The 13,999-nt window shown below is 34.2% G+C and overlaps 1 protein-coding gene across 1 annotated transcript; it reads right to left on the bottom strand.

Annotated features, from left to right (window-relative positions):
- Nucleotides 1-146: 146 nt before the first annotated feature.
- On the bottom strand, nt 147-12,650 carry LOC132175455 (1,4-alpha-glucan-branching enzyme 3, chloroplastic/amyloplastic). The gene is made up of 21 exons (XM_059587407.1): nt 12,286-12,650; nt 12,023-12,094; nt 11,631-11,695; nt 10,419-11,108; nt 9,309-9,481; nt 9,123-9,212; nt 8,799-8,874; nt 8,232-8,339; nt 6,536-6,626; nt 6,230-6,331; nt 5,599-5,701; nt 3,728-3,865; nt 3,549-3,620; nt 3,310-3,414; nt 2,736-2,813; nt 2,557-2,664; nt 2,167-2,247; nt 1,612-1,716; nt 1,233-1,318; nt 1,097-1,151; nt 147-533 (listed from the first exon to the last, which is right to left on the bottom strand). Exons 1-21 carry the CDS (start codon nt 12,540-12,542, stop codon nt 501-503), a joined length of 2,688 nt encoding a protein of 895 aa, XP_059443390.1. The 5' UTR covers nt 12,543-12,650; the 3' UTR covers nt 147-500.
- Nucleotides 12,651-13,999: the final 1,349 nt, after the last annotated feature.

Raw genomic sequence — 13,999 nt, 5'->3', positions numbered from 1 at the left:
ATTATAATTTGACTTAGGAGATTGAATTTCAATGTTTTTTTAAAAAAAAAAAAAAAAAAAAAATTCATACGAAAATTATTCGTTCTAATGTGTTCATTGTTGTATAGTTTAACCATTGGAATTAAAAAAAAAAAAAAACAAAAACAAAAACAAAAAAAGATTTACATTACAAACTGAAAAGGCTTTGAGGATATTTAATTTTCTAACCAAAACAACAATAAGCCCTTTACATGCCTTTCTCTACTTATATTCCAAACTTCCTATTATCATACTCTATTATCTCATCTTGAATTCAGAACTACCCAATTGTAAACTTGGGCCGATATAAGATCAATATCCGATATTAGTGCAGCAAAGCTTCCAATATTCTATACCTCCAAAAAGAACCACAAACAGATGGAGAATTGGTAGGTCTGGTGCTTCCCTTCTGAATGAGAAGTTGATATTAGCTTATCCTTGGAAATCTGCTGCATAAATTCTTTTTTGAGACAGAAAACTGGTCATATTCTTAAGATCCGATTTAATTTGTAAACCTGCAAAGACAAAAAAGAATTTACCTCCACATCAAACAAATTCAGGTGATAAATGATACTTAGTTTTAGAGACTATTTTGAGCATGGAATATTTAGTTGAAGCAAGCGTTTGTTGAAGCTGGTAGTGAGCAGGACTTAGATAAGTAGAAACGAAGCAGAAATGACTCAATGCAGAAGCCTCTGAAAATGGCAAGGAAGCAACCAGCCTTTTCATGCTCATTTGCTTATTTTACATCATATATCAAAGAGCAAGTAGTGTATATGATGTTTACAATCATTTTATATGAATTGTGGTAAGAGGTGGAACTAGAACTTGACGGAAAAATTGGGGGTAAAAAATAAACTTTGTAATGAGAATACTCATAAAAACATTTACTTTGAGGCCTTTTACAATTTTTAGGGGCCGAAACCCCCACCCATAAACGTGGTTTCGCCCCTGTTTGTGGCAACCTATAGGATGTGTTCAACCTCCTCCTTGTTTGTAGCAAAGAATATAAAGCATTCAAGTTGATGTGCAACCAACAGAAATCCAGAACACAAAAAATGCAAGAGAATGTACCAACCTGGGCAGTCCGATTAGGCAGGGGCACTTCTAAGCAGTTTCGGAGGCCATCAACTCTGCATAGACAGAAATGTCAGATCAAGATAGAAGAAAAAATGTTGGGAAGGTAGGAAAGATTCAAGAAAGTAAATAACTACCTTTTGCTAATGGTTCTTCGAAGATATTGGTTGTCCTTCATGCGCCCTAGACCTCCATACTTTATTTCATCAGTATTTAATATAACCTGTTTCATTATAACAACTCTCATATTGATCTGCAGTATCTCTGAATGCAAAGGTTGCCACAAAAATTAAAACCATTCAATTTAACAAAGATAACTAACTTAGTTGATAATGCCAAACACAAACACTATAGAGCCGTATCACGGTTTATATATTGTACTTGAGGTGCCTTTGACACCCAGTATCTTCGTATAAATGGCCGTACCCAGATCACAATGATAAAGTGTTTTAAACAATCAGGAATTAAAGCTTCATATCTGAACAATAAAAGAATTACAAATACATTAACACTTACTTGATACTCTCCAGCTTCCTCTACACCTACGCTGTATCTTTCATAAGAATCTGTTGGATGAAAATTGAATATGAAGAGAAGAGGACCTCGCATGTAAGAGATTACCTGTAAATTGCAAAGAAAGTACTGATTTCTGAAGGGCAGCAGTTATAAACAAAATAATGGTACACCATGCACCAACTACATAATGTATGTGTTTGTGTTTTTTGTACAGAAAAATAAGAGTAAAAAAATCGCTGTTGGACTCCAGGAGACTTGATGTAGATAAGGTACATTGAGTTTAAACAGAGAAATCATTATTATAAAGCTAAACGACTCAAGGTTTGACAGTACTATCAGAACTTATTTCTATAAGAAACGCTGAATGGGGAAACTAAAACAAGTAGCAACACCAAGAGCTTATTTCCTGGAAGAAGTAAGAACTCTGGCCTTCCAGATACATAAAAGCACATAGACATTACAAACCTTACCACAAACGAATTGGTGAAGCGTAAAAACTGGTTAACTGAGCTGAATATGTATCAAGTAATTGAATCGAAAAGCAAGTTGCCATACCATGTTAGTGTCATTAACATGGTGAACATTCGATAAACCTCTTGAAAGTATTCTCTCGTTTTCATCAAACTTCATCAAGTCCTAGAAAAGAGGAAAAAGTAACATGATCTGTTACCATAATATCAAAGTATTTCCTGCTTAATCACCAAAACATCTTTAAAAGGTCATAAAATAAGCCCAAATGGCAACTTAAACCAATATTTTTTCACCATAGAACCAAGAATAAATTATACTAACTCTAATATAAATACTGAGCAGTTCAGCATTTTTTGACAACAGCCACTATAATATCCAAGTCACTTCTCACAGAAAGGAAACCCTGATGTTATCACGTAAGCATGCCATGATGACAAGAATAAAAATTTGTAATACAAATCATTAGATTGACACCTTATCGAAAGAAAATAAATCACGGTGCACTCCACTTGCCAAAAGATCCCAACGACGGTTAGCAAGTTGAAATGAGAAATTGTTGCTTGGCATTGGGAACTCGACCCGCTGGAACATGAGAAGATTTTCAGTCACATGAAATAAAGTATATATGAATAGTACAGGAAATGTAACCTTACCTTTGGATGCCCAAATTCATTGCCCATGAAGTTCAGGTAAGCATGACCACCAATCGTAAATGTAATCAATCTGATCATCTACGTCAAGTCCAATGAAAAATAAATAGTTACTACAAGAAGTGAATAGATATAAACCAATCAAAATCACGAAATTTTCTACATAAAATAAAAATATTTGCTTCACACTCCACCTAAAAATGCTCCCTTTTTACATTATTGACATACATTATATGTATATAATATCAATAGTATTTCAATACAAATGTTACAAGTGAGAGAGAGAAGGGGTGGGGAAGGAAAAATATATAATAAATAAGAGGGAGCTAGTTTTGGGCACCCTGTCTTTTCAATAAACAGAAAGCCTTTTTCGAATAATGCATTTCATTATTAAATATATCCTACATCGGAACATGTTCTTCTGCTATCCAAAACAGTGGCCTAAGGACAAATAGAGAAAGAACTTTTTGTGTAGCAAAAAAAAAAAAAAGGAATTTCCTTTACCTAACTTGTTTTTTTCACTTATCAAAAAAAAAGGGAAAAGGATAAGGATTACAACAGTGGGTACATATCATACTTTGTGTAAGGAACACCCTCTAAGCAATGATTCCTTTGAGCCAGGAGAATGCTCCCTGATTTCACCAAACAATATTTCTGCAAACGACCGCCCTCCAGATATTGACTGACATGCAAGATTGTAATGGCAAGTTATAGTAATAATATAATACATAAGTAAGCTAAAATCTTTAAGATAAATTATGTCCTTATATGGAAAGAGTTAAAGATGTGGAAGAAAGGATTAGAGCATATGGTTACTTGATTGTGATTTTCAGCATACATAAGCATCTTCTCTGCATATTGTTTGTTCCCCATTAATGTGCTGATTATCTGCAGCATAAATCTAATTCAATAAATACTGGAATCATGGAATGGAAAATAAACATTTAAAGAATTAACTACAAAAAAGCATAGTCTCATTAATCAAACAATACAACCTTGCTCATGCTCCATTCATGGTCAGGAACATCCTCGAGAAAAGATGACCACATCTCTGACACGGAAAGATTAACATAATAATCAAATCCCAATCCACCCTGAGAAGTCGGCTCGCACAAACCGGGATAAAAGGTTGCCTGAACAATAAAACAAAGCAAAGAAAATTTGATAAAAAAAAAAATAAAAAATTAAATTCAGCTCCAAAAAAAAAAAAAAAAAAAAAACAAAAAAAAAAAACAGAAAACACAATGAAAAAAACCTATATAATATGCCATATGAAGGAAAAGGACTCAAGAAATGAATAAATAACAATAGATATCCATAGGACCGCCCGCTAACTGCTTTTGGAAGCGGTTAGTAAAAACCGCTAACCACCTAGCGGTTAGTTGTGTTTTCAAAACCGCTAACCGCTTTATATATATATATATATATATATATAAGTAACATTAGTGAATATATATTAATTGTATATAATTTATTTAATATACAATAAAAATATATTGTTTGTATGTTATATAATGTAATATTAAGTTTTTAAAAAGATGAGTTGGGCATGAAGCCAAGAACACTGACGCATGGGGAGTGAGGTTTTCAATTTGCCTCTTGGCCTTGTCCCAGACTCCCACACGGACAACTACAAGTGTTTTCAATTGCCTCTTGTTTGTCCCACATCGAAAAAAAAACCCATCACTTCCATCTTCACTCATCTATATAAAGCACATGTCCTTCCCTAATCCTCTACATATTGCCTTAGTCAAGCACTTAAGTTAGGCGAGCCAAGAGCCAAACTTCGAGTACTCAGCTAGCCAGGGAGAATGGCGAGTTGAGCCAAGCACAAATTTTTTTTAAAAAAAAATTCCTTTAAAAAACGGTTAACCGCTAACCATTTAAATAACCGTTGGTTAACCGTATAGGCGGTTAGCGGATGCGGTTATGGTTAGCGGTTTTCACCCCTAGATATCCAAAAGAATAAAGTATTAACAAAATTTCCTAGCATGATAAAAAGAGAGAATACTTTTTAGAAACTAACTGCAAATCAAATCATGGGCAAATGATATAAATGAAGCAAGACATTTTCTTAGCACTTCATTTGTAAAAAAATTAAAAAATAATAATAATAAAAAAAATAAAAAATAAATAAAGAAGAAGAAGAAGAAGTTCCATGCCATCAAGAAAAAGTTACCCTAGCTCAAGCCAGATATGAAAACACTTTCTCAACCCAACCAGCTTGGAAGGGTTGTGTTAAATAGACGATCCGACAGAGAGTTTAACATATGACAAAGTTACCAAACATGCCTTCCTTTTCCCTTTTTTTCCCTATTCTCTCGGATCATATTTTTTTCCTTTTATTACTTCCACTTTTTCATTTCTTTTTTTCTTTGTAAGTAACACATGTACCTAGTGGCTTTTGAACCAATGGCTTCACCCTCCACACTATTCTTAAGGGGGAGAAGATGTCATTTGAAGGAATGGCAAAAGACTAAAAGTTTTTTATTTATTTATTTATTTTTATAATTGAAAAGCAAAAACCAAATGGCGCCAAAAATTTATATAATCTAATTCACTATAGTAAAGAAATCATATCATAGTTCATAGTAAATAATAGAAAAAACCAATATATTATCTGCTGCTAAATTAGAATTATAAATAAAAGAATTTTTGTAATTATGTTGAGATAACTTCCTGATGTCTTTTGTGCGCATGTGCAGTTAATAGATGCTGTGTATTTCATTTAAAATTCAATCCATACTATTACTTTCGAAGAAAACAAAGAAATTGTCATATACTTTTGATGGTGAAAGAGAAAAAGATGCAATTAAATTTGTTGAGTTTTTAGAGGAAATAGAAGTGAACAACATGAAATACTTGCATCTTCAGCAATTGTTACTATATTTGGGTGAAGAGCATGCAGGATCTCATTTGCCAAAATGAGGTACAGTAATGCATCCTTGTCAACATATTGATTACAGTACCTGCAATAGAACACAGTTTACAATCAAATAAAATGTCAACTAACCTTGACCATAAACGAGATGGGACAAACAATGAAACCAGCTGGATTCATGAATAATTGTGAGGCTGAATACAGGGTACTGAAGTAAAATGATATAAGGTCAAAAATCATCAGTTCGATATTTTAGTGCCCAATGCAGTTACATCTGTCAACAATTTAACCATTTCTTGGGTGTTAGTTAATGCAAATCAGAAGTCCCATATATCAGGAGAACCAATTAAAATCTTCTGTATATAAGATCAGAGTGTAAAGCATAAAAGTCATGGTTTTAGTCAAATATAGCTTGCAAGCCAAACCTTCCCTAGGCTAATGAAAGGCTGCACATGAAAGCAAGTCATTTTTTTTAATACCAAAGGGATTGATGCCATATTTTTGGAATATAAAGTGCACTTGTTAAGCTTAAGATAGTCTGACGTCAGTGTCATAAAAATGAATAAAGTAGATGGGGGTAATGTGGAAAATGAAAAAGTTCCAACAGATGCCTTACTCCTCCAAGTCCCCAGTAAAAGAAGCAAAACCATTGTGCGTATACATCATGGATGAGAGTGAATGGAACTGGAAACCATCAATCTGATACTCCACAACCCACCTGTTCAAACATCATTGCATAAGCAACATTAACATTATCCTTTCAAAGGGGCCATGCCAGAAAAGAAATATTCAGGTTCCCCAAAAATAAACTACTAGCAGATATATCAGCACAGACCAATAGGCTGAAAAGAACAGTGCAATCACATTCGTCCACTAATGCTTTAAAAAAAAAAAAAAGGATGACTGCTTCCTTTGCAGTTACCAGTTCAGATTTGAGAGAAGAAAATGCAGCACATCAAGGTCGCCATATTTGAACATTCTGGTACCCCAGTATTTGTGATGCCCTCGTTTGCCTATTCAAGTAGGAAACATTGAATGCAGAAATAAATGATATTTGAATAAGAGAACAAAGGTTAATTGATCAGTCTGTAAGCTCATTGCACCGATTTTGACCCTTTCAATTGTACAACAAAAACGTTTATGAAGGACATCTGTTTAGAGATGGAATAATACTATTATTCACACTCATTTCACATCGGTTGACATAGTGTGCTTTAAGTAGCTAATATGGGAAACCACTAAAAGTTCGTCATGTCAGCTAGTGTAAAATGGGTGTGAAGAGTAGCATTACTCTTAGAGATAATACAAAAAGATGAAAACTGGCTCATAACTACATATGATATCCAAATATGTGGTTCATCAGCACATACAGCTTCCAAAATACTATATGGGCAAAAGTAACTTACTCTAAAACTTCATAGCAAACATATGGAAGCTTCTAAGGAAAAGAATTATTTTTCATGGTGAAAAATATCTCAATGCATGCAAGACTTCAAAAGTCTTTGTTTATATTCTTTACCTGTTGTTGATTGACCTTATAACAGTTCGGTTTATATGTACTCCTACAAATTAAGAAAAGGCATTCTTGCATTAACAGGACCACGGTCCACTTTTCCCCACTAGTCAGTTACAAAAACCAATGCCCCTAGTCACTAGAGACACATCTCTCTCTCTCTCTCTCTCTCTCTTGCTTGACCACAGATGCAAATTATGTTTCAGGACCCTATCTTAGTTACTATATGATTCCACAAGGCATGTGCCTCGGCAGCTGAATGCAGTAAAGTAGGTTTGATGGCATTTGCTCTTCAGCAAATGAGGCTTGCACCCTTACAAGTTACATGTCACAGACTGGGACTGCCACATTTTATTTGGTTAGTAAGTTACACATGTATTCATTTGGTCATGAACCCAAAACCTCACCCTCTAGAGGAAGTGTCATTTGAGACAGAGCCTATTGGCTAGGGATAGACATATTTTAAAAAGCTTGGATGCGTTTTATCTCCACTAGACAACAAGGCATGCCCCAGGAATGTTTGTTAAGATACTAAGCATAATGCATACAGAACTGAAGTTTTTCTTTTTCTTTTTTTTTGAGGGGGTAGTATACCTTCACTCTCAGTGGCTTGATGTAATTCTATAATTTCTATTGACATCCCCTTCATTTCAGTTGTTTTAATCATACCCCTTGAGATATCCAATTATTCCTAATGTATTAGTTCTTGTTAAATCATCAACAAAAATGAGTCATTAAAGTAATTAAATAACACGGGATGTGTGGTTATAGAAAGAAGCAAGTAATGAGAGTGTAGGATCACGTGCATCCCATATGACTAATTTCTGTTAATGATTTAAAGAGAAAACTGGATGGAAGTAGCTGATTAGAACAATTGGATACCATATGAGGCGTGGTTAGAAAAACTGGAAACCTAAGAGTGTTAATAGAAATGCATTAAATTATAGGATCTATAGATGCATTTTACCTTGTTTTTTCTTCCCCAAGAACATGAGCCAGATCACAGACAAGCTCATTAAGCCGCAGCAGGGAAGCAAAAAGAACTAACTTGGAGGAGAGACCTACTGTCAATTAAAGAAGAGGCACTAGGAGTTTGAACATATACCAGTATGAAAGTAGCAGTCATTTGATCCATCAAATAGTGACAGTCCAACCATCTCATCGGCAGCTGAGTAAGAATGGACAATGTCTAAGAACACCAGCAGTCCTAGTCCTGTAAAATGTAAGATATATTTGACAGTGAACAACAAAGGACAGAAAATTTTGGTAAGAAATACAAATTTTTATGCCAAAAATAGAAATAGGTGGTCATGTCTAAATATTGCACGGTGAGATATTTCGTAGTTAAACAGTAAATGTATTCAATGAGGCTTATTGAATTTTCATACTACCTGCTACTTGTGTGTATGTGAATATTTTTGTTTCTTTATAAGCAGTGTATGTCTATAACATTGTACAAATCTATATGAGTATCTTCACTTTTTCTTCTAATCATCTTTTCAGACCAACTGTACTATATGATGCAATATAAATATAATTTTTATTCCAAGAAGATGTAGCTCTCACATATCCTATTAAGCTGACGAGAACTCATTCAGCCATTTGAAAAGGCATCAATAAAATATTTAAAATGAATCAATAAAATGAAAGGCATCAGATAAAGAATGACAACCATGTGCTTCATCAACCAAGCGCTTGAAGTCATCAGGAGTGCCATATCGACTGCTAACAGCAAAGAAATTAGTAACCTGCATTGCCAAGAGATGTTTGATCAGATTCATATCTAGATCAAGTTGCATATAATTTAAAAGCATGGATCAGGCTCTGGTAATACAAAGCCTATATAATTTAGAAATCTGAAGCTCCAGCAGGTTAAAAACAAAAAGAAAACAGTGAATACTGACGTCCGCAATTTAGGGAACTCTAAAGTTATATATTAGCAATTTTTTTGTAGTTGGAAAGGACAAGGAAAAGGGAAAAGAAAAGTTTAACTCACTCGATAACCAACAGTAAAATAATCTTTGTGCTCCACAACACCAATCAACTGGATTGCATTATATCCAGCTTCTTTTACATGAGGAAGGACCTGTATTGAAAATAATATGGTGCATAGCTGAAAAAATTGAATAACACATCACCGTATTGAAGGGGTAGTGTAATAAAGCAACAACCAGGGAGTTACCTTCTCTGTAAAATCATTAAAAGAAGATATTTTTGGCTCTGATCCACAAATTCCAACATGGGATTCATATATGCGCAATGACTTTGGTTTTTTTGGGTGTGTGTATTTCCACTTGTATGCGGATTCAGGGGGTGGTTCCCAGTGGATCGCAAAAGCCTGCTTTCCATCTGAATCTGAGTAAAATCAACATTTAGATTAAGTACTTCTAACGAGACATGCCCAAAAACTTGTAAAAGATGTGAAATAATTACAAAGGAAAAAAAGAAAAAAGAAAAAAGACTGCTATAAAGATGCTCCTAACAAAATAAGTGGTAGCCACTAGAGTTACAAGCAGACAAAGTACTCCATGTATTTCCTGTGCTTAGCACTTGCAGTAAATAGAAATTGCACCTCGCTGCCGCAGATTCTACATTTAAGGCATGCGCTGATTTAGGGAAAATGCTCAAATCTCAAAATTGATTGCACAATATATTGATGAGGCTAGTAATAACAGAATCAGGACCCCGAGTATAATGACCCACAAGAAAAAACCGATGGAAACAATTCAGTATGCCAAAGATGAGTCAATCCATACCCACAAATCACCTCACCACACTGGCATACTGCCTATATATATATAAGTAATCGAAAAATATCATTAGAAGTGTAAGGCGTAGTGGTGGGTCCCTAAGTTCAGAAGTTGAATGCTCAAATACATGAGGCTCCCTTCAGCGTTAGACTTGTTCAATAAATAGTTGTAGCTTATAGGAACAAGATGCATAATCATATTGGCTAGTCCTGCATATGCAAGGTGGACAACCTAAAAGGAATCATACTACTAACATAACTTCATATCAGAACCTTAAGCACAATGTTTACATAAGTATATATCCATACATAAATACATTGATAGAAATGTGTATTTAAGTGCGTGCACGAGTGTATGTTATATATATTATGAGAGAGAGAGAGTCAATATGGTTGTTGGTCATTTGCATCACAAAGATATTGTCTTTATTTATTATAAACTGTATTTTTGTACAAGTAAAAGAGACAAGAAATCGCACAAGAGGATCTGTTGCGCAACAAAAAGATACAATGAACAAAAGACTTCTGGTAGGTGCAAATTACCTGGTTGCACATAAGTAGCCCAAGCTGGCACTCGTTCCAATGGTCCACTAGGAGTGTTAAAATAGACCCTGTATTTGCTTCCATGAGGAATACCTGGAGAGTACTTTTTCATCCATGCCTTCCTTCCTTTACGTGTCTCTATCCAGTATGCCAAGGGAGGCTTCTTAGAACGAATTTTCTTTAACCATTCAGGACTACTAATCACATTAAAAATGTCATACTCTTTTTCATTATCAATCACATCCAAAGGAGGTAAGTTACTAGGTGGGTCATTTTTATGCTGTTCTTTCCATGCCTTATATCTTGTTTCTGGATCTGGCATTTGTCCCATCATTTCTTCCAGATCCTCTAAAGATTGCGGTCCATTAGGACCAAATATTTGCTCATACAACTTTGCTGGCACCTCAAACCGGTTTTTAACAAATCGGTCCTCTCCAGGTTCCCAGTACTCATCATTTGCTTTCTTGAAGATCTCTTCAATGGTAACACCACTGTCACCTTTATCATAGTCATCAACATAGTTATACTGTTGAAAATAGAGTTCATCCGGCTTTTCTCCCTCCCTCAACTTATCTTCAAGAATAACAAACCAGTATCCATAATCATCATGGCCGAAATGACCCTCTCTTGCACAATTTTCTTGAGGTGACCAACCATTGAAATCACCAACCAGTGCACAATAGCGAGCACCTGTATTCAACATGCTTAATTTTTTTTTTTATAAGTAAAAAAAATTTAAAATTCACAACATAGGAGAAGCAGGACTTGGACAAAATGGAAGTCGGATCTAAGGGCAGATTACAAAATGATGATAATGGCCATTGCATCCAGTTATCAGCCTAGACAATCTGTGTCTAGTAGCAATGAGTCATCCTAAATATGGCTTAGGATGGAAGTCAGCATATATTTCAGATAGAAGAAACGCAATTTTTAGTTCAACAACTGAGCTGAAGAAGATACAAACCGAAGGATTAAGTTTAAAAAATCTAAATTGTCTGATTATTTAACTAATGAGAAAGTTATTGGCCAACTAATTTAAAAACCTGGTAGAAATCAGAAAAACAAAATATAACAAAAAAGTTTGTAATGGTAAGTGGTTTCCTTTTAGATCAGAATTAGAGAAACCTTGAAGCTAAAAATTTTCCTTCATAATTAATCAAATTAGAGAATCACATTAACGAAAAGAAGAAACATTTGAGCATAATGTCGAACCTGGAGCCCAATCCATATAATCAACCCGGTGCTCCACATGGCGATGCATGCCCAATATCTCAAATCTAGACAAGAAACCAAGAATAATCAGCCCTACCTCAACAAAGCCTCAACTCCACCAACACATGTCAGCTACATTGAATCCCTTATGACCAAAACATACCAAAAACAATTGCACACAAATCAAAACTACATCATCTACATTCTCACAAACATATTCAGCATAATTGTTCGATCATTCCATATACTTAATCCTTTCCAAGAATGAGCTTCGAATTTCAAAAATTAGATGTGTCCTACCCACCAAACCAAAACTAGACGACACAATCTAAAAAACAAACAGAAAATATTTTACTAAAAAAAAAGTCAAAATCGGATTTTATAGGACTAACCCAGAAGACATGTCCCTGAGATTGACGTGACGGTTGAAAATTTCATCTTGGAGGTCCTTCAACGCTTTATGCCTGCATAATTTGATTAAAACAACATGTACGACACTAACAATTTACTAAAGAAAAAGCAAAAAATCTATTACATCAAATTTCTATCCTCTTTCTCTTGCTAACACTATCTTTTATCAACCAAACACACCACCACATTTTCTTCTTATTTTTAACCCCCTTTTTTTTTTCTCTGATATCTTGTTTATACATACCTTTCACGGAGGAAATGAGCGAAAGCTTTATGGGAAATTCCGAGTTTGGTAAGAAAGCCAACTGGGTCAACCCCTTTCTTGCTCTCTGCCACGTTCTTCTTCTTCTGGGGGTGTTGTTGTGATGGTTGCTCCGTGGCTGAGCATATGATCTTTATTTTTCTGGGAAAGGTAAGCCTCTGCTGTCTGTGTTGGGACTGGAATTGGATGAAGTTGTTTGGGTAGAGGGAAACATTGGTTAGGAGAGAAAGTGAAGTCATTGCGAGGAGTAGGAGTAGCTGTTGAAGCTGAAAGCCTGAAACAGAGTGACAGTGTAAAGGGTTTAAGATAAGAACGGCTTTGAACAAGGTTTATGAGTCGACTCGGGAACAATCACCGGGAGTTTGTTTGTTTTTTTTTTTTTTTTTAGTGAGCAAATACAAACAAAATTGAAGAATTATATAGGGAATCCTTCCCGCTAACAATCATCGAGAGTTGAATAAAGAAAGTAAAATCCTAAGCTGATATTATTTTCTAAAAAAATCAAGTGAGAAAACATAAGGATTTTTTTTTGCATTTTTTGAAAATAATATTCACTTAAAACTAAGAGCAGATTAAAAGAACACTTAAAAAATACCTAGCATTTTTCATAAAGAAAAATACAATTTTTATTTTATTATTGTCATCACACTCTTATTAATATTTACATCACTATCTTTATTTCTTGAAATTTTGATTTTTTTTTTTTTTTAGCAATATGGGAATGTTTTCTGTTGGATAAAAGAGGGTTTCTTGATAATAATAAAAAATAAATAAATAAATAAAAGTGAAAAGGTGAAAATAAAAAATAAAAAAGTTTTGTAGTCATTTGTTTATTTAAATAAAAAATTATTAATGTGATATAAAAAATAAGAATGTTAGAAGTTGAATTTTCTGAAGAATAGTATCGAACCACTAATAGCCTTTTTGCCAAACAGGGCCAAGCAAGTGTAATTTATTGTCCAATCCCTTACGCACAAAACAATTATTGGACCATGTTAAACTATGGAATGGGAATCCTCTAATTATGCTACTCAAATTTCAATTAAATTTGGACAGCCTAAACTAAAATTCGGGTAACCTTATTATAAGAGATCTTAATCCTAAATTGTGAGATAACCGTGTAAAGTGAGTCTTTAAACTCTTTATAGCATACATGTGCTTGTGGAAGCTCAACTTATCGCTTTTAAGTTCTTAACTCTTCCTTGGGATTGGGCTATGAGTTTAGGCCCTAAGCTTGTATTTTTGTTAACCACACACATTGATTTGTTCTAATGTTGAACAATAATACATATCATGGTTATCAAGCACCCCCCAAGCTTCGATAAGCAACTAAGTGTCTTTTAGGATAATTTTTTTATATAGAACGAGGCTCTAATGCCAAAGAATCATTATTAAAGGAGTAATGTCACTCTTTACACCTATTTATCACATTGTCTAACATAACATGCTTTAAGTGACTTTTCATGTCAGACATTTAGAAGAAAAAAAAAAAGCTATTTAAAACATGTAATGTCATCCAATGTAAAATGGGTATAAAGAAAAGCATTACTCAATAAAAAAACATATCATAAGTACTACCAAACGGATGGCTAGATGGGAAAATCGGCCTCCTAAATTAATGGATCTATAACAGCTAAAATCAATTGCTGTAAATAATAGGATCATAAAACTCTTTTCTTGAAATCTTCGCAAAATT

This window comes from Corylus avellana, chromosome ca3 (assembly GCF_901000735.1).
Source record: "Corylus avellana chromosome ca3, CavTom2PMs-1.0".
NCBI classification, from domain to species: Eukaryota; Viridiplantae; Streptophyta; class Magnoliopsida; order Fagales; family Betulaceae; genus Corylus; species Corylus avellana.
This window is presented reverse-complemented; position numbering and strand designations above follow the sequence as displayed.

Bases quoted from the DNA above. Each gene is read 5' to 3' on its own strand.
- LOC132175455 (XM_059587407.1), bottom strand. From the start codon at position 12,542: ATGACTTCACTTTCTCTCCTAACCAATGTTTCCCTCTACCCAAACAAC. The intron at 3,415-3,548 runs GTAACCATATGC...CTTGCATGTCAG, and splicing joins ATGCTGAAAATCACAATCAA to TCAATATCTGGAGGGCGGTC. The intron at 1,717-2,166 runs GTATGGCAACTT...TGCAATTTACAG, and splicing joins ATGTTAATGACACTAACATG to GTAATCTCTTACATGCGAGG.